At 46.1% G+C, this 22,454-nt stretch overlaps 1 protein-coding gene across 1 annotated transcript; it reads left to right on the top strand.

Annotated features, from left to right (window-relative positions):
• The first annotated feature begins 865 nt into the window (after nucleotides 1-865).
• On the top strand, nucleotides 866-21,218 carry LOC132764403 (transforming growth factor beta-2 proprotein-like). Its single transcript, XM_060758406.2, has 7 exons — nucleotides 866-1,452; nucleotides 9,615-9,778; nucleotides 11,599-11,731; nucleotides 13,853-13,963; nucleotides 14,059-14,224; nucleotides 17,170-17,323; nucleotides 20,433-21,218. Exons 1-7 carry the CDS (start codon nucleotides 1,104-1,106, stop codon nucleotides 20,589-20,591), a joined length of 1,236 nt encoding a protein of 411 aa, XP_060614389.2. The 5' UTR covers nucleotides 866-1,103; the 3' UTR covers nucleotides 20,592-21,218.
• Nucleotides 21,219-22,454: the final 1,236 nt, after the last annotated feature.

Here is a 22,454-nt window from a genome sequence, read left to right as displayed (position 1 = left end):
TTTCTTTTTATTTGCTCCTCCTGTTCCTTTTTTCTTTTCATTTGCCTTCCTTCCTTCCTTCCTTCCTTCCTTCCTTCCTTCCTTCCTTCCTTCCTTCTTTCCTTCCTCCCCTCCTCCCTTTTCTTTCTTTTTGTTTGTTCCCCTTTTTCTTTTCTTTCTTTTTGCCCTTCTTTCCTTCCTTCCCTCCTTCCTTCTCCTCCCGTTCCTTTACTTCTTTTCATTTGCCTTCCTTTCTTTTTTATTTGTCCCTTTTTTCTTTCTTTCTTTCCTTTCTTTCTGCCCCTCCTTTTTCTTTCTTTTTATTTGCTCCTCCTATTCCTTTCTTTCTTTTCATTTGACTTCTTTCCTTCCTTCCTTCCTTCCTTCCTTCTTTCCTTCCTTCCGTTTCTTCCTTTTTTGTTTCTTCCCCTTTTTTCCTTCTTTCTTTTTGCCCCTCCTCTTTCCTTCCTTCCTTCCTTCCTTCCTGCTCCTCCTGTTCCTTTCCTTCTTTTCATTTGCCTTCCTTCCTTTTCTTCCTTTCTTGTTATTTATCCCTCGATTTTCTTTCCTTTCTTTTTGCCCCTCCTTTTTCTTTCTTTTTATTTGCTCCTCCTGTTCCTTTCTTTCTTTTCATTTGCCTTCCTTCCTTCCTTCCTTCCTCCCATTTCTTCCTTTTTTATTGTTCCCCCTTTTCTTTTCTTTCTCCTCCTCCTGTTCCTTTTGCCTTCCTTCCTTTTCTTCCTTTCTCGTTATTTGTCCATTTTCTTCCCTTCCTTCCTTTCTCTTTGGCCCCCTTTTCTTTCTTTCGCTCTCTTTCTTTCTCTGTTTCTCTTTCTTTCTCTCCCCCCCTCTCTCTTTGCTTTTCTTTCTTTCTTTCTTTCTTTCTTTCTTTCTTTCTTTCTTATGTCAGGATAACTTCAGCATCTTTTCGTTCCATCTTGGTGGACTGAGACTTTGGACAATTCCTCAGCCAGAGAGCAGGATTTTGGCATCCTCCAAAATAAATTGGCACTAAACAAAAAATACAAAACGTCCCGTCGCCTTCAAAGCAGGGCATCCGAGCAGCAGTTTGCCCCCTTTCTAGCCTGGATTTCGGGGTGCGGGTGTCCTTATCACCCCCAAACATGTTCATTGCCGTGCTCCTGGTGGTGCCACTGGTCCTAGGCCCCAGAGAGATGGCCCAGGCGCTCTCAACGTGCCAGACCCTGGACCTGGAGGTGGCCCGGGCCCGGCGGGTCGAGGCCGTACGAGGGCAAATCCTGAGCAAGTTGCAGCTGGTGGCACCCCCTGAGGAAGAGGAAGGGGTTCCCGAACAGCCGCCGGCCGAGGTGATGCTGCTGTACAACAGCACAAAGGAGCTCTCCCGGGAAAGAGGAGCCTGCGGTGGACGCAGCGCCAGCAGCAGCGAAGAGGAGGAGTACTATGCCAAGGAAGTGCAGCGTGTGGACATGTTGCCTCCTGGGCACACTGACAGTAAGAGGCATTGGGAAGGGCAGTGACATAGATATAGATTTTTATTTATTTATCGTATCAGAAAATGTGTGTGTATCTCAGACATGGGCTGTGTGCCATGGGGACTTGAACTCATTTGGAGTGGCCAGGTATTCCTGGACGACTTGTTTCCCATTTGGGGTTGAATGTCCTCTAATCCCTCATCCACTCCATCTTGCTGAGGTTGAAGATGACTTTCTTATTGTGAGAAGACTGAGGCAAAGAAGGCATTAAGCAGTTCTGCTTTTTCCCTATCCCCTGTCAGCATTGCCCCATCTTCTCCTCAAAAAGGCCCTATCTCCTCCTTCCTTTTTCTACTGACATAAGAAAAGAAGCCCTTTTTATTGTTTTTAATGTCCCTGGCAAACCTGAGCTCATTTTGTGCTTTAGCCTTGCGGACCTTTTCCCTACAGGAGTTGGCTATTTGTTTGAATTCTTCTTTGGTGATTTCTCCCTTTTTCCACTTCTTGTGCATGTCTCTTTTGTCTTAGCACAGTTAGAAGTTCTTTGGACATCCATTCTGGCTTCTTTGAACTTGTCCTATTTTTTCTCTTTGTTGGCACTGTTTGCAATTGTGCCTTGAGTATTTCACTTTCATTTCATATAACCTACTCTCATTTGGTATCACCTACTGATTGAGGCTCTGGGTTTTAGCCTAACACTTTTGGACTCTCACTTGCTGAGATGTTCCTGCAAGTATCTCTGTAGATCTTATGAAGTTGTTTCTTGATTTAAGGTGTTGGTGTGTTGGCTGATATCCGAACAGAGGATGGACTGGAGATGTCAATGTCTTGGTCCTTTGATTACTGGCTGCTACTTCTCTGCAGTTGTCAGATGGTGCAAGGAAGGCCTCCAGTATTTTATGCTGGACATGGGGGCTCTGTGTGCATGAGGAGCTGGAGCTGACAGAGGGAGCTCATCCATGCTCTCCCCAGATTTGAACCTGTGACCTGTCGGTCTTCAGTCCTGACAGCACAAGGGTTTAACCCACTGCGCCACCAGTGTTGTAGGTGAACTACAACTCCTATAAATCCCTCCAAAGACCTCCAGTATTTTTTCTTGGTCATGGGGGTTTTGTGTGCCAAGTTAGTTCTAGGTCCATTGCTGGTGAAGTTCAGAGTTCTGTCGCGCGCTGGGCCTGTAACAACGGTCTTTTCTATAGGACGTATACTTTAAGCCCAGCGGGAAGCCAGGGGCGCCTCAAAGAGAGGTGCTCAGGGATTTTTCTGAAGTGATAGTCTTTACAGTCTTTAATGATACAACAAAGTCTTTATTATGGAACAAACAACAAATTTTCAATGGTTCAAACTTCAAGGCTTTCTTAGTCTAGTCCTCAATGGACTGGTACCTGACTTTGATTAACTGAACTTTCTCTGTAAGAAAAAACCCTATTTAACCTCTCCCGGGCTGTTTACTATCTTTGCCTCATCAGTGTGGGTCCTACTACCGATTCCAAATGCGTCTGGGTATCGAGTAGACCTACCAGCCGAGGCTTGAAGATATTTCAGCTGGAGCTCCGTGGATCTGTAGTGCTGTCCTCCCTCAGAGAATTCTTTGAAAACTTCAGGGCTGTTTTCCCTCTGATTGCCGTGAGGCTGAGAGGCTGTGAGCTCTCAGCCAGAGCCTTGGGACCTTTTCCCTGGAATTTCTGTTTATGTTTCCCCGGATGTTCTTGAGAAAAGAAGCTTTGCTACCGGACGAGCTGGTCTACGTCCTATAGTTTAGCTTCCTTATGAGAGACTGCAAAAAATAAATAAATGGCTCCTTTCCCTCCCAGAGCCCTGAACAAGGGGCGGAACCAAAGCTTAATTATGATGGACAGGAGGCCTGCCCTATGACTGCAAACAGATAACAGAAAGAAAATAAAGTTGGAGCTCCTGGTACAGCCGTACCAGCACATACAGAGTGCTCTTAGATTATTATTATTATTATTATTATTATTATTATTATTATTATCTTTATTTGTACCCCGCTAGCATCTCCCGAAGGACTCGATGCGGCTTACACAGGCCGAGGCCTCAAAACACAACATAACAATACACAACCAAAGCAAATTAAAAACAGTTAAAGCAATATTAAACAACAGCAATAAAACAATACACCAAAACGCAATAAAACTGGGCCGGGCCAGAGTAATAGGTACAGAATTAAAAGTGCTGACGTGACAAGTGGTATGTAAGGATTATGGGTAAGTGCAGTGTGCGATGTGCAGCAATCTTAATTCTAATAAAGTGCTTCTGGGACTTGTTGGAGAGTTCCTATTCTGGAAAGGCACATTGGAACAGCCAAGTCTTCAGTTCTTTCTAAAGACTGCCAATGTAGGGGCCTGTCTAAGATCTTTGGGGAGGGTGTTCCAGAGTCGGGGGGCCACCACAGAGAAGGCGCTGTCTCGCGTCCCCACCAGCTGCGCCTGCGATGCAGGCGGAATCATGAGCAGGGCCTCTTTGGATGAACGAAGTGAGCGTGTGGGTTCATACACAGAGATGCGGTCACGCAGGTAGGGTGGTCCCAAACCGTTTAGGGCTTTGTAGGTAAGCACCTGCACCTTGAATTGGGCTCAGAAGATAAACGGCAGCCAGTGGAGCTCCTTGAACAGGAGCATTGACCTCTCCCTGTAAGGAGCACCAGTTAACATTCTGGCCGCTGCCCGTTGGACCAGTTGAAATTTTTGAGCTGTTTTCAAGGGCAGCCCCACATAGACTGCATTACAGTAGTCCAATCTAGAGGTGATCAAGGCATGGACCACCCCGGCCAGATCCGCCTTCGCGGGGTACGGTCGCATTTGGCGCACGAGTCTTAATTGTGCGAAAGCCCTCCCAGACACCGCCACCAGCTCAAGCGTGAGCGATGAATCCAAGAGGACTCCCAAACTGCGGACCTGTGACTTCAGGGGGAGTGTGACCCCGTCCAACACAGGTTGCCACCCTATACCCCGGTCAGGTTTGCGATCGACCAGGAGGACCTCTGTCTTGTCGGGATTGATCTTCAGCTTGTTCCTCCTCATCCAGATAGACACAGCGGCCAGGCACTTGTCCAGCACCCGAGAGGCCTCCTTGGAGTTAGGTGGAAAAGAGTAGTAGAGTTGTGTGTCATCTGCATAGAGGTGACACCTAACTCCAAAACTCCGGATGACCTCTCCCAGCGGTTTCATGTAGATGTTGAAAAGCATGGGAGACAGAATAGAGATTGCAGGTGAACTATACATCTCAGGACCTACAACTCCTATAAATCACGAATTCTCCCCAAACCTCTCTAGTATGTTGAGTTGCTGATCAATTCATCTGTTTGCTGTGTGCAATAGAAAATAATGGGAAAGTAATAATAGGAAAATAATAGGAAAGGGTTAAGGGTGAGGCAGTGGGCGGGGTCATGCAAATTCCACACCAATGGAGAGAGTAAGAAACACTGGGTTGTCTGGGAGGAAACACGTAAAATCTAGAATGAAGTTGTCCCCATGGGAAAGCTTTTACTTAGGTGGTGGACAGTATTTTGCTTTTGGCAGATATTGGCAGGGCTCTTGGACGTGTTCATGACTCTCATTCTAACCTGCAAGGTCACTGGAGGGAGGTCCTTTGGTGTCTCCTGAGTAGTGGGAGTTATAGCTGTTTGTGGTGGAAGGAGCAGGTCTGTGTAAGTGGACACCCCAGTCACACACACAGGTTTTTACTTTTATTGTGTGGTGTGTGTGTGTATACACACACACACACACACACATATATATACATACTAGCCATCCCCTGCCCCACGTTGCTGTGGCCCAGTCTGTGTATATGTATTTTGTGTGTGTATATATGTGTGTATATGTGTGTTTGCACACACACACTCACTCACTCACACACACACACACACACACACTCACACACACACACACATATATGGTTTTGTGCATGCATTATAATGTAATTTTTGTTTTTTGGCTTCTTAAGTCTCTTTTGCTGTGTGTTTCAGTGTTTTTATAAGTGACTACTAGCCGTCCCCTGCCACGCATTGCTGTGGCCCACTCTGGTAGTCATGGACGTTCTGTGTGGGAGGTTTGGCCCAATTCTATCGTTTTGGGGGTTCAGAATGCTCCGTGTGCCAAGTTTGGTTCAATTCCATTGTTGGTGGAGTTCAGAATACTCTTTTATTGTAGGTGAACTATAACTCCCAAATGTCAAGGTCTATTTTCCTAAACTCCACCAGTGTTCACAATTAGGCATATTTAGTATTCGTGCCAAGTTTGGTCTAGACCCATCATTGTTTGAGTCCACAGTGCTCTCTGGATGTAGGTGAACTACAAATCCCAAACTCAAGGTCAATACCCACCAAACCCTTCCAGTATTTTCTGTTGGTCATGGGAGTTCTGTGTGCCAAGTTTGGTTTAATTCCATTGTTTGTGGAGTTCAGAATGCTCTTTGATTGTAGGTGAACTACAAATCCCAGATGTCAAGATTCTATTTTCCCCAAACTCCACCAGTGTTCACGTTTGGGCATATTGAGTATTTGTGCCAAGTTTGGTCCAGATCCATCATGCAGTGCTCTCTGGATGTAGGTGAACTACAACTCCAAAACCAAAGGACACTGCCCACCAAAGCCTTCCAGTATTTTCTGTTGGTCATGGGAGAACTGTGTGCCAAGTTTGGTTCAATTCCATCGTTGGTGGAGTTCAGAATGCTCTTTGATTGTAGGTGAACTATAAATCCCAGCAACTACAACTCCCAAATGACAAAATCGTAATTTTTTGAGTGATGGTCAGTCTTTGTGAGACGTTTTGTTGCCAAATTTGGTGTGATTTCATTCATTTGATCTTTTGTTTTTAAGGCACTCATTATGCACAGAGCATATATATATATAATATACCATATATCAGGGGTCCTCAAACTAAATGAAGAACAATTTGAACAAATATAAACTTATTAGTATTTCAGTGGGAAATGTGGGCCTGCTTTTGGCTGATGAGATAGGATTGTTATTGTTGTGTGCTTTCAAGTTGTTTCAGATTTAGGTTGACCCTGAGTGAGGGCAGGGTAAATGACCTTGGAGGGCCGTATCCGGCCCGCGGGCCATAGTTTGGGGACCCCTGCTCTATCTTATCTATCTATCCTATCTATCTATCTATCTAATCCAGTTCTCAAACTAAGACCCGGAGGCCGGATACGGCCCTCCAAGGTCATTTGCCCGGCCCTCGCTCAGGGTCAACCTAAGTCTGAAACGACTTGAAAGCACACAACAACAATCATCCAAACAATCCAAAATCAGGCCTACTCTTCCCATTGAAATACTAATAAGTTTAGTATTAGATAGATAAGATAAGGATAGATAGATAAGATAGAGCAGGGGTCCCCAAACTATGGCCCGCGGGCCAGATACGGCCCTCCAAGGTCGTTTTCCCGGCCCTCGCTCAAGGTCAACCTAAGTCTGAAACGACTTGAAAGCACACAACAACAATCATCCAAACAATCCAAAATCAGGCCTACTCTTCCCATTGAAATACTAATAAGTTTAGTATTAGATAGATAAGATAAGGATAGATAGATAAGATAGAGCAGGGGTCCCCAAACTATGGCCCGCGGGCCAGATACGGCCCTCCAAGGTCGTTTTCCCGGCCCTCGCTCAAGGTCAACCTAAGTCTGAAACGACTTGAAAGCACACAACAACAATCATCCAAACAATCCAAAATCAGGCCTACGCTTCCCATTGAAATACTAATAAGTTTAGTATTAGATAGATAAGATAAGGATAGATAGATAAGATAGAGCAGGGGTCCCCAAACTATGGCCCGCGGGCCAGATACGGCCCTCCAAGGTCGTTTTCCCGGCCCTCGCTCAAGGTCAACCTAAGTCTGAAACGACTTGAAAGCACACAACAACAATCATCCAAACAATCCAAAATCAGGCCTACGCTTCCCATTGAAATACTAATAAGTTTAGTATTAGATAGATAAGATAAGGATAGATAGATAAGATAGAGCAGGGGTCCCCAAACTATGGCCCGCGGGCCAGATACGGCCCTCCAAGGTCGTTTTCCCGGCCCTCGCTCAAGGTCAACCTAAGTCTGAAACGACTTGAAAGCACACAACAACAATCATCCAAACAATCCAAAATCAGGCCTACGCTTCCCATTGAAATACTAATAAGTTTAGTATTAGATAGATAAGATAAGGATAGATAGATAAGATAGAGCAGGGGTCCCCAAACTATGGCCCGCGGGCCAGATACGGCCCTCCAAGGTCGTTTTCCCGGCCCTCGCTCAAGGTCAACCTAAGTCTGAAACGACTTGAAAGCACACAACAACAATCATCCAAACAATCCAAAATCAGGCCTACGCTTCCCATTGAAATACTAATAAGTTTAGTATTAGATAGATAAGATAAGGATAGATAGATAAGATAGAGCAGGGGTCCCCAAACTATGGCCCGCGGGCCAGATACGGCCCTCCAAGGTCGTTTTCCCGGCCCTCGCTCAAGGTCAACCTAAGTCTGAAACGACTTGAAAGCACACAACAACAATCATCCAAACAATCCAAAATCAGGCCTACGCTTCCCATTGAAATACTAATAAGTTTAGTATTAGATAGATAAGATAAGGATAGATAGATAAGATAGAGCAGGGGTCCCCAAACTATGGCCCGCGGGCCAGATACGGCCCTCCAAGGTCGTTTTCCCGGCCCTCGCTCAAGGTCAACCTAAGTCTGAAACGACTTGAAAGCACACAACAACAATCATCCAAACAATCCAAAATCAGGCCTACGCTTCCCATTGAAATACTAATAAGTTTAGTATTAGATAGATAAGATAAGGATAGATAGATAAGATAGAGCAGGGGTCCCCAAACTATGGCCCGCGGGCCAGATACGGCCCTCCAAGGTCGTTTTCCCGGCCCTCGCTCAAGGTCAACCTAAGTCTGAAACGACTTGAAAGCACACAACAACAATCATCCAAACAATCCAAACAATCCAAAATCAGGCCTACGCTTCCCATTGAAATACTAATAAGTTTATATTTGTTAAAAGCAATACAATAATTAAAATGAAGAACAATTTTAAGTGTTCTTTGCACTGCAACTAAGATATGTGCAGTGTGCATAGGAATTCATTCATGGTTTTTTTTTTCCAAATTATAATCTGTCCCTCCAACAGTTTGAGGGACTGTGACCTGGCCCTCTGTTTAGAAAGTTCAAGGACCCCTGCCATATATCATCTATCTATATAAATAAAAATGTAATGTTCGTTTGTGGGATTAACAGAACTAAAAAAACCACTAAACGAATTGACACCAAATTTAGACACAAGACACCTAACAACCCAATGTATGTCCTTCACTCAAAAAAATTCATTTTGTCATTTGGGAGTTGTAGTTGCTGGGATTTATAGTTCATCTACAATCAAAGAACATTCAGATCTCCACCAACGATGGAATTGAACCAAACTTGCCACACAGGACTCCCATAACCAACAGAAAACACCAGAAGCGTTTGGTTGGCATTGACCTTGAGTTTGAGAGTTGTAGTTCACCTACATCCAGAGATCACTGTGGACTCAAACAATGATGGATCTGGACCAAACTTGGCACGAATACCCAATATGCCCAAATGTGAACATTGGTGGAGTTTGGGGAAGATAGAATCTTGACATTCGGGAGTTGTAGCTGCTGGGATTTATAGTTCATCTACAATCAAAGAACATTCAGATCTCCACCAACGATGGAATTGAACCAAACTTGCCACACAGGACTTCCAAGACCAACAGAAAACAGTAGAAAGATTTGGTGGGCACTGACCTTGTGTTTGGGAGCTGTAGTTCATCTACATCCAGAGATCACTGTGGACTCAAACAATGATGGATCTGGACCAAACTTGGCATGAATACCCAATATGCCCAAATGTGAACATTGGTGGAGCTTGGGGAAAATAGAATCTTGACATTCGGGAGTTGTAGTTGCTGGGATTTATAGTTCACCTACAATCACAGACCATTCTGAACCCCACCAACATTAGAATTGGGCCAAACTTCCCACACAGAACCCCCATGACCACCAGAGTGGGCCACAGCAACACATGACAGGGGACAGCTAGTGCACCCATAAATCAACAGAATACTTTATGCTGGGGTGAGTCCTCTTTTCCAGGGTCTTCTGATGCCATTTGCTCTTTTCTCCTCCTCTGCAGACGCCATCTCCAGCACCCAAAGCAGCCCCTTCTTCCGCCTCCTCCACTTTGATGTCTCTGGTGCCGAATCCAACCTCAGCAGCCTCGTCCAGGCCGAACTCCGCATCTACAGAGTCCCCAACCCTCGGGCACGAGCCACGGAGCAACGCCTGGAGCTCTATCAGGTTGGAGCCCCAGGGTTTGCCTTGCCATTCATTGGGGTCCCAACCACCATGGGTTGCCCACCTTCTCCTTGGAGGGTCTCTTGACTTGGATCGTTCCATTAAAAGGAGCAGGTTGCTGTGGATAATGGGACCCAGTGTGGTTTAGTGGTTGGAGGGTCGGACCAGATGACCCTTGGGGCCTATTCCAATTCTAGGATACTTACTTAGCCGATCCCTCATAGTGTGATGATGATGGTCCTCCAAATGTAGTATCTTGGTGGTTGGTCCATTGGTGGCTGTAGAGCCCTATTCTTGATCCACATGTTCTTCCACAGTGAGGACATCAGTTTCCAAGTGGAAGGCGGTCCTGGTCATTGTTGGCTTGACACGCCTTCCTCTTGGCACATTTCTCCCTTCCACCCTTTATTCGTGCTTCTTTGAATTCTGCAGCACTGCTGGTCACAGCTGACCTCCAGCTGGAGAGCTCAAGGGCTAGGGCTTCCCAGTTCTTGGTGTCTATGCCACAGTTTTAAGTCCATCTTGAAATCTCTTTTCCTGTCCACCAACATTCCGTTTCCCGTTCTTGAGTTGGGAGTATTTATTTATTTACGACATTTATATGCCGCCCTTCTCACCCCGAATAAATAAAATAATATAAAATAAATTATATTATTATCATAGCACAATATTAATATTATATATTATATTATATTGTACTATAATATTATACTGCAATATTATTAATATTATAATTTTGGGAAGGCAAGTTAGTGACCATTAGATTTGAGTAAATGAATTATTATTATTATTATTATTATTATTATTTGATTCACAACAACACAAACAAACAAGATCACTCTGCTGGGTGTTGTATTTGATCACACGTCGTACACTTCCCAAGTGTCTAGGACTGTGTGATGTATTGGCAAATAATGTTTGCAGATCCCAGTAAGGTGGCCTTTTGCATCTGACAGGTGGTAAGATTGTCAGCACCAATTGTATTTAAGTACAGGCCAAGGTCGTTAGGCACTGCACCCAGTGTGCTGTTCACCACTGGGACCACCTTGACTGGCTTGTGCCAGTCTTTGCAGTTCGATCGTTAAACTCTATTATTATTATTATTAGTAGAAACACAACAAGATGAGTCCACAGCAGACACTCTACTAGCTGTATTATTATTATTATTATTATTATTATTATTATTATTATTATTTGAAACACAACAAGATGAGTCCACAGCAGACACTCTACTGGCTGTATTATTATTATTATTATTATTATTATTATTATTATTATTATTATTATTATCAGAAACAGAATAAGATGAGTCCACAGCAGACATTCGGCTGGCTGTATTATTATTATTATTATTATTATTATTATTATTATTATTATTAGAAACACAACAAGATGAGTCCACAGCAGACACTCTGCTGGCTGTTGTATCATTATTATTATTATTATTATTATTATTATTATTGTTATTATTATTATTATTAGAAACAGAACAAGATTAGTCCACAGCACACATTCTGCTGGCATTATTATTATTATTATTATTATTATTATTATTACTATTATTATTATTTGAAACACAACAAGATGAGTCCACAGCGGACACTCTACTGGCTGTTGTATTGCATCACACATTATTATTACTATTATTATTATTATTATTATTATTATTATTATTTGCTGGATAAAGAGAGTCCCATGCAACTGTAATCATTCGTTCATTGTTTCGTAAACACATTGACTTGTTTTGATTTTGTACACAACTTTTTGTAAACAACTAGAAAGGGCAGAGTATACATTTTAACCAACAACAACAAACTCTTCAGGTGGTTCGGGCAAGGGAGCCCTTGGCATCAACTCAGCGCTATGTGGAAAGCAAGACTTTACACCCCACGGATCGGGCCGAGTGGGTCTCCTTTGACGTCACGGACACGGTGAGCCAGTGGCTGGGCAAGAGAGGTGAGGGTCTTGTTATTCAAGGGACTGCCACTTTCCCCCATTGACTCTCTGCTTATGACTGTTGGAGGTTCTGTGTGGGACATTTGGCACAGTTCTGTTGTTGGTAGGGTTCAGAATGCTCTTTGATTGTAGGTGAACTACAACTCCCAAATGTCAAGGACTATTTTCCTCAAACTCCACCAGTGATCACATTTGGACATATTGAGTATTCGTGCCAAGTTCGGTCCAGACCCATCATTGTTTGAGTCCACAGTGCACTCTTGATGTAGGTGAACTACAACTCCCAAACTCAAGGTCAATGCCCACCAAACCCTTCCAATATTTTCTGTTCGTCATGGGAGTTCTGTGTGCCAAGTTTGGTTCAATTCCATTGTTTGTGGAGTTCAGAATACTTTTTGATTGTAGGTGAACTATAACTCCCAAATGTCAAAGTCTATTTTCCCCAAACTCCACCAGTATTCACATTTGGACATACTGAGAATCCGTGCCAAGTTTGGTCCAGACCCATCATTGTTTGAGTCCACAGTGCTCTCTGGATGTAGGTGAACTACAACTCCTAAACTCAAGGTCAATACCCACCAAACCCTTCCAGTATGTTCTGTTAGTCATGGGAGTTCTGTGTGCCAAGTTTGGTTCAATTCCATTGTCTGTAGAGCTCAGAATACTCTTTGATTGTAGGTGAACTATAACTTCCAAATGTCAAGGTCTATTTCCCCCAAACTCCACCAGTGTTCACATTTGGACATATTGAGTATTCGTGTCAAGTTTGGTCCAGACCCATCATTGTTTGAGTCCACAGTTCACTCTGGATGTAGGTGAACTACAACTCCCAAACTCAAGGTCAATGCCCACCAAACCCTTCCAATATTTTCTGTTCGTTGTGGGAGTTCTGTGTGCCAAGTTTGGTTCAATTCCATTGTTTGTGGAGTTCAGAATACTTTTTGATTGTAGGTGAACTATAACTCCCAAACATCAAGGTCTATTTTCCCCAAACTCCATCAGTGTTCACATTTGGGAATATTGAGGATTCATGCCAAGTTTGGTCCAGATGCTTCATTGTTTGAGTCCACAGTGCACTCTGGATGTAGGTGAACTACAACTCCCAAACTCAAGGTCAATGCCCACCAAACCCTTCCAGTATGTTCTGTTGGTCATGGGAGTTCTGTGTGCCAAATTTGGTTCAATTCCATTATTTGTGGAGTTCAGAGTGCTCTTTGATTGTAGGTGAACTATAGCTCCCAAATGTCAAGGTCTATTTTCCCCAAACTCCACCAGTGTTCACATTTGGAGTGAAGGAAGGGGGAAGATGTAGAGAAAGAGGGAGAGAAGGAAAGAGAGAAGGAAGAAAAGAGAGACAGCAGAAGAGAAAGAAAAAGGGGGAAGGAAGGAAAGAGGTAGAGAAGGAAGAAATGAGAGAAAGAGGGAGGGAAAGAAAAAGGGAAAAGAAGGAAGGAGAGAAGGAAGGAAGGAGAGAAGGAAAGAAAAAAGGGAATGAAGGAAGGAAAGAGGGAGTGAAGGAAGGGGGAAGATGTAGAGAAAGAGGGAGGGAAGGAAAGAGAGAAGGAAGAAAAGAAAGACAGCAGAAGAGAAAGAAAAAGGGGGAAGGAAGGAAAGAGATAGAGAAGGAAGAGGAGAAGGAAAGATGAGAAGGAAGGAAGGGAGGGAAAGAAGGAGAGAAAGAGGGAAGGTTGGCCACAGCAAATAGAAAGTGAAAGAAGGAAGGAAACATGGAAGGAAGGAAGGAAGCAAAGGAAGAAAGGGGAGGGAATGAAGGAAAGAGAGAAGGATGAAACCAAGGAGCGAAAGAAGGAAAGAAAGAAAGAGGTAGAGAAGGAAGAAAGGAGAGAAAGGGGGAGAAAAAGGGAGAAGGAATAGGTAGGTACCTCTCTTTCATAATAGTCCAGATATCTACCTCTACTTTGAAAAGATTTACTATAGGGCACAGCAACGCGTGGCAGGGTACAGCTAGTAATAATATATTTCTATGGGATCCATCTATTAAAATACACAGAACAAAGATTAAAATGCAGTAAACACACGACATGAGTTCAAAATGCAAATGATCAAAAAGTCTGCTTTGCGCCTTCTAATAATTCTGCTCCCTTTTGCCTTCTCCCCCAGAAAGAAATCTGGGCCTGAAACTGGGGGTGCATTGCCCCTGCTGCACGTATGTTCCTGCTGGAAACACCATCAGCCCCAACCACAGTGAGGAACTGGAGGCTCGGTTTGCAGGTACGAACCTATGTGTGAATGGAGGGGGAGATGGGGAGGTGTTTCCAAGCATCCCTTTCTCGCCAAGGGTCTCTCAAGGCTGCCTTCTTCTACAGGACTGGATGATGAACTCATTAAGGAGGCGTGGAAGGGTCGTGCGAGACCTCCGGATCTCAGCGGCAAAGACCCCCACATCATCCTCACCTTGCTTCCCCCACACCGGTTGGAGCCTTCCCCAAAGGGTCGGCGTCGCAGATCAGCCAACAGCCCCAGCTGCTCCAGGTGAGGAAGCACACGCTAGATCAGGGGTCCTCAAACTACGCCCCGCGGGCCATATGCGGCCCACCAAGGGCATTTATCCAGCCCGCCGAGGGGATTGAGGAAGCACACGCTAGATCAGGGGTCCTCAAACTACGTCCCGCGGGCCATATGCGGCCCACCAAGGGAATTTATCCGGCCCGCCGAGGGGATTGAGGAAGCACACGCTAGATCAGGGGTCCTCAAACTACGTCCCGCGGGCCATATGCGGCCCACCAAGGGAATTTATCCGGCCCGCCGAGGGGATTGAGGAAGCACATGCTAGATCAGGGGTCCTCAAACTACGTCCCACGGGCCATATGCGGCCCACCAAGGGCATTTATCCGGCCCGCCGAGGGGATTGAGGAAGCACACGCTAGATCAGGGGTCCTCAAACTACGCCCCGTGGGCCACCAAGGCCATTTATCCAGCCCGCCGAGGGGATTGAGGAAGCACACGCTAGATCAGGGGTCCTCAAACTACGCCCTGCGGGCCATATGCGGCCCACCAAGGGGATTTATCCAGCCCGCCGAGGGGATTGAGGAAGCACACGCTAGATCAGGGGTCCTCAAACTACGCCCCACGGGCCATATGCGGCCCACCAAGAGCATTTATCCAGCCCGCCGAGGGGATTGAGGAAGCACACGCTAGATCAGAGGTCCTCAAACTACACCCCGAGGGCCATATGCGGCCCACCAAGGGCATTTATCCAGCCTGCCGAGGGGATTGAGGAAGCACACGCTAGATCAGGGGTCCTCAAACTATGCCCCGCGCGCCACCAAGGGCATTTATCCAGCCCACCGAGGGGATTGAGTAAGCACACGCTAGATCAGGGGTCCTCAAACTACACCCCGCGGGCCATATGCGGCCCACCAAGGGCATTTATCCAGCCCGCCAAAGGGATTGAGGAAGCACACGCTAGATCAGGGGTCCTCAAACTATGCCCCGCGGGCCATATACGGCCCACCAAGGGCATTTATCCAGCCCGCCAAAGGGATTGAGGAAGCCCACGCTAGATCAGGGTTCCTCAAACTACGCCCCGCGGGCCATATGCGGCCCACCAAGGGCATTTATCCAGCCCGCCGAGGGGATTGAGGAAGCACACGCTAGATCAGGGGTCCTCAAACTATGCCCCGCGGGCCATATACGGCCCACCAAGGGCATTTATCCAGCCCGCCGAGGGGATTGAGAAAGCACACGCTAGATCAGGGGTCCTCAAACTAGGCCCTGTGGGCCATATGCGGCCCACCAAGGGCATTTATCCAGCCCACCGAGGGGATTGAGAAAGCACACGCTAGATCAGGGGTCCTCAAACTATGCCCCGCGGGCCACATGCGGCCCACCAAGGGCATTTATCCAACCCACCGAGGGGATTGGGCTTTGCGCAAAGCCCCTCGCTGCTTCCATTGCTTGCAGGTGAGGGGATTGGGCCTTGCAAGTGGCGAGGGGCTTCACGTGAGGCCAAGCCACGTGGTGCAGCTTTTCTGGCTTGTGCTGCCTGTGCTGTCATGCCTGGGGGTTATAACTCTTAGTGAAAGAGGCATGGACATGACATCTTTCTCCCAGGGGATTACTTCTTGCCCTCCTTTAGGAAAACTGGAACTCCCAAAGACCAAAACACTGTAGATAACTCAAAATAGGTTTAATTGTTCACAAAGAGTTATCCCTTTGAGGCAATAAGCTGGAAGTTTCAAAGGGGTAAAGGAAAATATACCTTACAGTCTCTGGTTGTCTTGAGTCCAAGGTGTTTTGCAGCTGAGAAGCTTTTCCAGGTCCCTCTTTCTCAATGGCTGTGAATATCGGAATAATCACAACCCCAGTTCCAATGGCCTATATTTTGAAGGCACAAAGACTTCCTCTGGTGCCAAAGAACTGGTTTGAAGGCGCTTGAGACTTCTCAACGTCGTCCAGGTTGATCTGAACATGAAGCATAAGTCTCAAGGGTAAGAACCTCAGAATTGGTGCTGAGAGGTAACTTAATCAAGGGCTTCAGAGCCAAGTCTCTCTCTCACGTCCATCTGATAGAAAGTTTGATGGTGGAATGGAAAAGGAAACACTGTCCTGCTCTCTAGGAAGAAGTGGGGTCAAACAATTGAGCAGGAGGAGCAATTCAACTGGTGCAAACAACATTGATTGACAGCTATAAATAACCAATCAATCTAACTATACATTTCAGGGTAAAAAGGCAAAATCAGACATGATACAACAGTTCAAATCCTGCAACTTACAGTTCTACATATAGGTGGCTTCACTGACGCCGTCACACTGCCCCTCATGCGAGCCAGGAAAGGGAGGCTGCACCGCGCAGCCTGGTATCGCAAAAAACCCCTCGTCGCTTGCCGGGCCCAAGCCCCTTACCTGGCTCGTGCCCCTCGTCCAACCCCATCCTGCCAAGAAGCAGGAATATTGCATTCAAAGCACCCCCGACAGATGGCCATCCAAACTCTAAAAGTTTCCAAAGAATGAGCATCTAGCACACTCCGGGGCAGAGAGTTCCACTGCTGAACGGCTCTCACAGTCAGGAAGTTCTTCCTCATGTTCAGATGGAATCTCCTTTCTTGCAGTTTGAAGCCATTGTTCCGTGTCCTAGTCTCCAGGGTGGCAGAAAACAAGCTTGCTCCCTCCTTGCTATGACTTCCCCTCACAAACTTACACATGGCTGTCATGTCTCCTCTCAGCTTTCTCTTCTTCAGGCTAAACATGCCCAGCTCTTTAAGCTGCTCCTCATAGGGCTTGTTCTCCAGACCCTTGATCATTTTAGTCGCCCTCCCCTGGACACATTCCTGTGGCTGTTGGTCATATTGGGCTGTTGTTGATGTTATGTTTATTTATACCCCACTGTTTCTCTCCAAAGGAGACTCCTGTCATATGGCATGAACCTGATGTTTATCTGCTTGTGTTTCTCTCTCCACAACCCCGCCTCCTTTCAGGAATACCGACCAGGGCTGCTGCCTCCGCACCTTGTACATTGATTTCCGCAAAGACCTGAAATGGAAGTGGATCCACCAGCCCAAAGGTTACAAGGCCAACTTCTGTGCTGGAAGCTGCCGTTATGTATGGAGCACGGACACACAGTACAACATGGTGAGAGTGGGCTACACAACATTCCAGGAAATCAGGAGGCTCCTGCTGCCTCTGCGCTCCAGCGAATCAGAAGGGAGGGGGGCGGGATGAAGGAATACAATGCAATCTTGGGTGGATTATGGAGTTTAATGTCCAGAGGCTGAACAAGTCCAGAATCGGCCTCTTGTCCTAGTAATACATTGCCATAGATGCAGGCGAAACGTCAGGAGGGAATGCCTCTAGAACATGGCCATATAGCCCGAAAAAACCTACAACAGCCCATGATTCCGGCCATGAAAGCCTTCAACAATACAAAGTCCTTTTTGTTTGTGAGTCGTTGCCTGAGATGGGGAACCATTAGGAGAGTCGTTAATTCTCTAGCCCAGATGGAAAAAAGTCAAATACTTTTGTGGCATGGTTTTCAGTAAAAAAAATTGTTACCTTCTGCTATAAATATATGAAAATAGGGCATAAAACCTTGATTAAATGTACACACTATCTGACATGGGGAAGGGTCCTTGTTGTTGTTGTATTTGAAAAGGATGCAAAGCGGCAATCATTCGCCAAGCTAAGCATGAAGTTACACAAATAAATGCCATTTCTATAGAAAATACAGAGATGTGTGGTTCAAATCTCTCACTCCCCCCTCTCGCCCAGCTCGAAGGGGATTGGCTGACACGCAAACAGCTGGGAGGAGGCTTGGCCATCCCCCGTGCATCAGGGCCAATCACAGGGCTTCCACGGTGCGGCAGAACCAATCAGGAGGCTCCTGCTGCCTCTGCGCTCCAGCGAATCAGAAGGGAGGGGGGCGGGATGAAGGAATACAATGCATTCTTGGGTGGATTATGATGTGCATCAGAGCCAATTAGGAGGCTCCTGCTGCCTCTGCGCTCCAGCGAATCAGAAGGGGGGGGGCAGGATGAAGGAATACAATGCAATCTTGGGTGGATTATGGAGTTTAATGTCCAGGGGGCTTAACACGTCCGGAATCGGCCTGCAAGAAAAGCCAATCTTATTGTCTTGAGAGTGATCTGAGATAAGCATAGATCACTTAATCCGAGTTTTCCTCTTGCAGTCAGATAGGGGCACAAAGGGGGAGACTTTGGTGAATGTCTTCAATGGAAAGGCTTGAAAGAAAAACGGGTTGGCAATCACTAATTACATTACCAGAGGCAGGGCAACTTTCTTATACATTTTTCTCAAGGAAATGGGAAGGGGGCAAAAGGGTCAGGGCAAGGTCAGATACGCGAAGGGAAACATAGAAATATAGGAAAAATCATATCCAGGCATCCCTCCCTCAGTGTTCATAATTCATATCATTCATAGGAAGGTCCATAAAGGGAAATATGTCCATGAGGGGGAAAGAGAGTCCCTTGTTTGTGAGATGGGGGAGCATCAGGAGCCCAGGTGGAAAAAGTCAAATACTTTTGTGGCATGTCAGATGGAAAAAGTCAAATACTTTTGTGGTATGATTTTCATGCCAGGTTTCAGCGGTGGTCAGGGGAGCTTTTGCACAATTAAAACTTGTGCGCCAGCTGTGCCCGTACCTTGGGAAGTCACTTGGCCACGGTGGTCCACGCTTTGGTTACATCCCGTTTAGATTACTGCAACGCTCTCTACGTGGGGTTGCCTATGAAGACTGTCCAGAAGCTCCACCTAGTCCAACGAGTGCCAGCCAGAATTCTAATACGAGCAGGGTACAGGGAGCATACTACTCAGGTTTTTTTTGGGGAAAGGGGACTTTTAGTTCAGTCTCACAGTTTGGAGCCTTACAGCAGGATGTGTGGGCTTTCTCCCATATAGACTACTGCAACACTCTCTGTGTGGGGTTGCCTCTGAAGCTGCAATTAGTCCAACGAGCGGCAGCCAGATTACTAACAGGAGCGGGGTACAGGGAGCATACTACTCCTCTGTTGCGCCAGCTCCACTGGCTGCCAATTAGCTTCCAAGCACAATTCAAAGTGCTAGTGTTGACCTATAAATCCCTAAATGACTCCGGCCCAGTTTACCTGTCCGAATGGATTCTCCCCTATGAACCATCAAGGTTGTTAAGATCTTCTGGAGGGGCCCTGCTCTCGGTCCCACCATCCTCGCAATTGTGTCTGGTGGGGACGAGGGACAGGGCCTTCTCGGTGGTGGCCCCTTGGCTCTGGAAGTCTCTCCCACTGGAGATCAGAACTGCCCCTTCCATCTTGAAGTTCAGGAAACGGGTGAAAACTTGGCTATGGAGTTTGGCTTTCAACGAGCGAGTCAATATTCCGTGATATGGATGGTTGACGATGAATGACGAACAACGAATTTATTATGACGACTGACCATTGTAATTATGTGATTGCATTTTGCTATTTTAACGTTTTAGTTTAATATGCTATATGATGTTTTTAATCACTGTTTGTGATATTACTGTTGGAAACCGGCCCGAGTCCCTCGACAGAGGAGAGAAGACCGGTATACAAAACTGCTAAATAAATAATAAATAAATTGGCCATCCCCCGTGAGTCAGGGCCAATCACAGGGCTTCTGTGGTGCGCCAAAGCCAATCAGGAGGCTCCTGTCACCTCTGCGCTCCAGCAAATCAGAAGGGAGGGAGGCGGGATGAAGGAATACAATGCATTCTTGGGTGGATTATGGAGTTTCCAGAATCAGCCTGCAAGAAAAGCCAATCTTATTGTCTTGTGATTGATCTTCCTCTTGCGGTTGGATTGGGGCACAAAGGGGGAGACTTTGTTATATGATTAAAAAGTCTGCCAAATGATTATCCTCTTGATGGCCCGACTCCAAAGTCAAGAAAGATATAGATATTCCTTTGTTATTTGGAAAAAGTCAAATACTTTTGTGGCACGATTTTCAGTGATAAATTGGTTACCTTCTGCTATAAACATATGAAAATAGGGCATAAAGCCTTGATTAAATGATACACACCAATTTGACCAAGGCTTAACCCTTATTATCCAGCCTGGTGTCCTTGCCCTTAGCAAAACTATAAGTTACTATCTCAAATTGGGTGGGGGGGGGTCATGTTCGACTTCTTCCTTGGCAAAACTGTGAGTTACTATCTTTTATTGGGGGGTCATGTTCGATTTCCAAGAGAGTTTTTTGACCCCCTTCTTTGTCCAACCCACTCCCGCAGGTGCTTCCTTTGTACAACAAGCTGAACCCCGAAGCCTCGGCCGCCCCTTGCTGCGTCCCCCATAAGCTGGAGCCCTTGACCATCCTCTACTACGTGGGCCGCTCGCCCAAAGTGCAGCAGCTCAGCAACATGGTGGTGAAGTCCTGCCGTTGTCGCTGAAGAAGGCTCGCCCTGCCGGTTGGGATGAGGAGACCTCCCCACATTTTATTTATTTGGGGTTCTTTTACCCCGCCCTTCTCACCCCGAAGGGGACTCAGGGCGGCTTACAAAAGCAAAGGCACAATTTGATGCCTGCATCATAAAGACAATCAAACACAGAATTACATCATTACACAGTTAACAACAAATATACATTATATAAAATCAATAAAACCAAATACAAACCCAATTTCTCCTCTTACATGGTCAGCGTTCGCTACTCATAGTTCTAGTTTTCCGTTCCACTTCATCAATCCTGTTGGTCTTACTCGCCTGGTTGTCTGATTTAATTGCCGGAGTGCCCAAAGGCCTGGTCCCATAACCAAGTCTTCACCCTTCTCCTAAAGGCGAGGAGGGATGATGATGCCCTGATTTCCCCCGGGAGTGAGTTCCACAGGTGAGGGGCCACCACTGAGAAAGCCCTGCTCCTCGTCCCCACCAGCCTCACTTGTGACAGTGGTGGGGTCGAGAGCAGGGCCTCCCCAGATGATCCCAGACTCCGAGGTGGGACGTAGAGGGAGATATGTTCGGACAGATACACTGGACCGGAACCGTACAGGGTTTTGTAGGTCAAAACCAGCACCTTGAATTGTGCTCGGAACTGAATCGGCAGCCAGTGGAGCTGGCACAGCAGGGGGGTGGTATGTCGCTCCGGTGAGCAATCTAGCTGCCGCTCGCTGGACTAGTTGAAGTTTCCGAACAGTCTTCAAGGGCAACCCCACGTAGAGCGCATTGCAGTAGTCTATTCGGGATGTAACAAGAGCATGGACCACCGTGGCCAGATCAGACTTCCCGAGGTCCACATCTCCGGTTCCACCATATTTATTCTGGCCCAACCCTCCAGGGTTAAAACTCTTTTGTTTTGTGCTCCCAATCACCAGCAAAAGATGAGTTGTGCTCTCTCATTTTCGCAAACGAGTGTCCTTTGCCCGGATGGGATGCGAGCCGCTGGTGGAGCGGTCTTGGGCGCCATCTAGACTGCCATATAATGTCATTTGAACTCATATAATGCAGTCTGAATTGCATTGAACTAGATTATATGAGTCTACACTGCCATGTAATCCTACTTGCATGACAATGAAGTCTTAATAATAATAATCTATATAAATAAAAATGTAATGTTCGTTTGTGGAATTAACGTAACTCAAAAACCACTGGATTAATTGACACCAAATTTGGACACAAGACACCTCTCAGGCCAACAAGTGACCATCACTCATCAAATTACTGAAAAACACAGCAGAAGAGACTTAGAAAGCCAAAAAACCAAAAAACACATTACAATGCACACGCAAAACCACAGATATATACACAAATACACATATATGCATATACACGCACATAACACATACACAGAAAGGAGGAAGGGAGAGGAGGGAAAGAGAGAAGGAAAGAAAGAAGGATAGAGAAGGAAGGAAGGAGAGAAGGAGGGAGAGGAAGAAGAGAAAGAAGGAGGGAAAGAAGAAAAGAAAGAAAGGTAGAGAAGGAAGGAAGGTGAGAAAGAGGGAGAGAAGAAGGGAAGGAGAGAAGGAAGGGGAAAAGAAGGGTAGAGAAGGAAGGAGGGGGAGAAAGAGGGAAGGAGAGGAGGAAGGAAAGAAAGAAGGGTAGAGAAGGAAGGAGAAAAGGAGGGAAAGAAGGAGGGAAGGAGATAAAGAAGTAGAGAAGGAAGGAAGGAGAGAAGGAGGGAGAGAAAGAGGGGGAGAAACAGGGAAAGAAGGAGAGAAGGAAAGAAAGAAAGGTAGAGAAGGAAGGAAGGAGAGAAAGAGGGAAAGAAGGGAAAGAAGGATGGAAGGAGAGAAAGAAGGAAAGAAAGAAAGGTAGAGA

Source organism: Anolis sagrei, chromosome 12 (genome assembly GCF_037176765.1).
Source record: "Anolis sagrei isolate rAnoSag1 chromosome 12, rAnoSag1.mat, whole genome shotgun sequence".
NCBI classification, from domain to species: domain Eukaryota; kingdom Metazoa; phylum Chordata; class Lepidosauria; order Squamata; family Dactyloidae; genus Anolis; species Anolis sagrei.
This window is presented reverse-complemented; position numbering and strand designations above follow the sequence as displayed.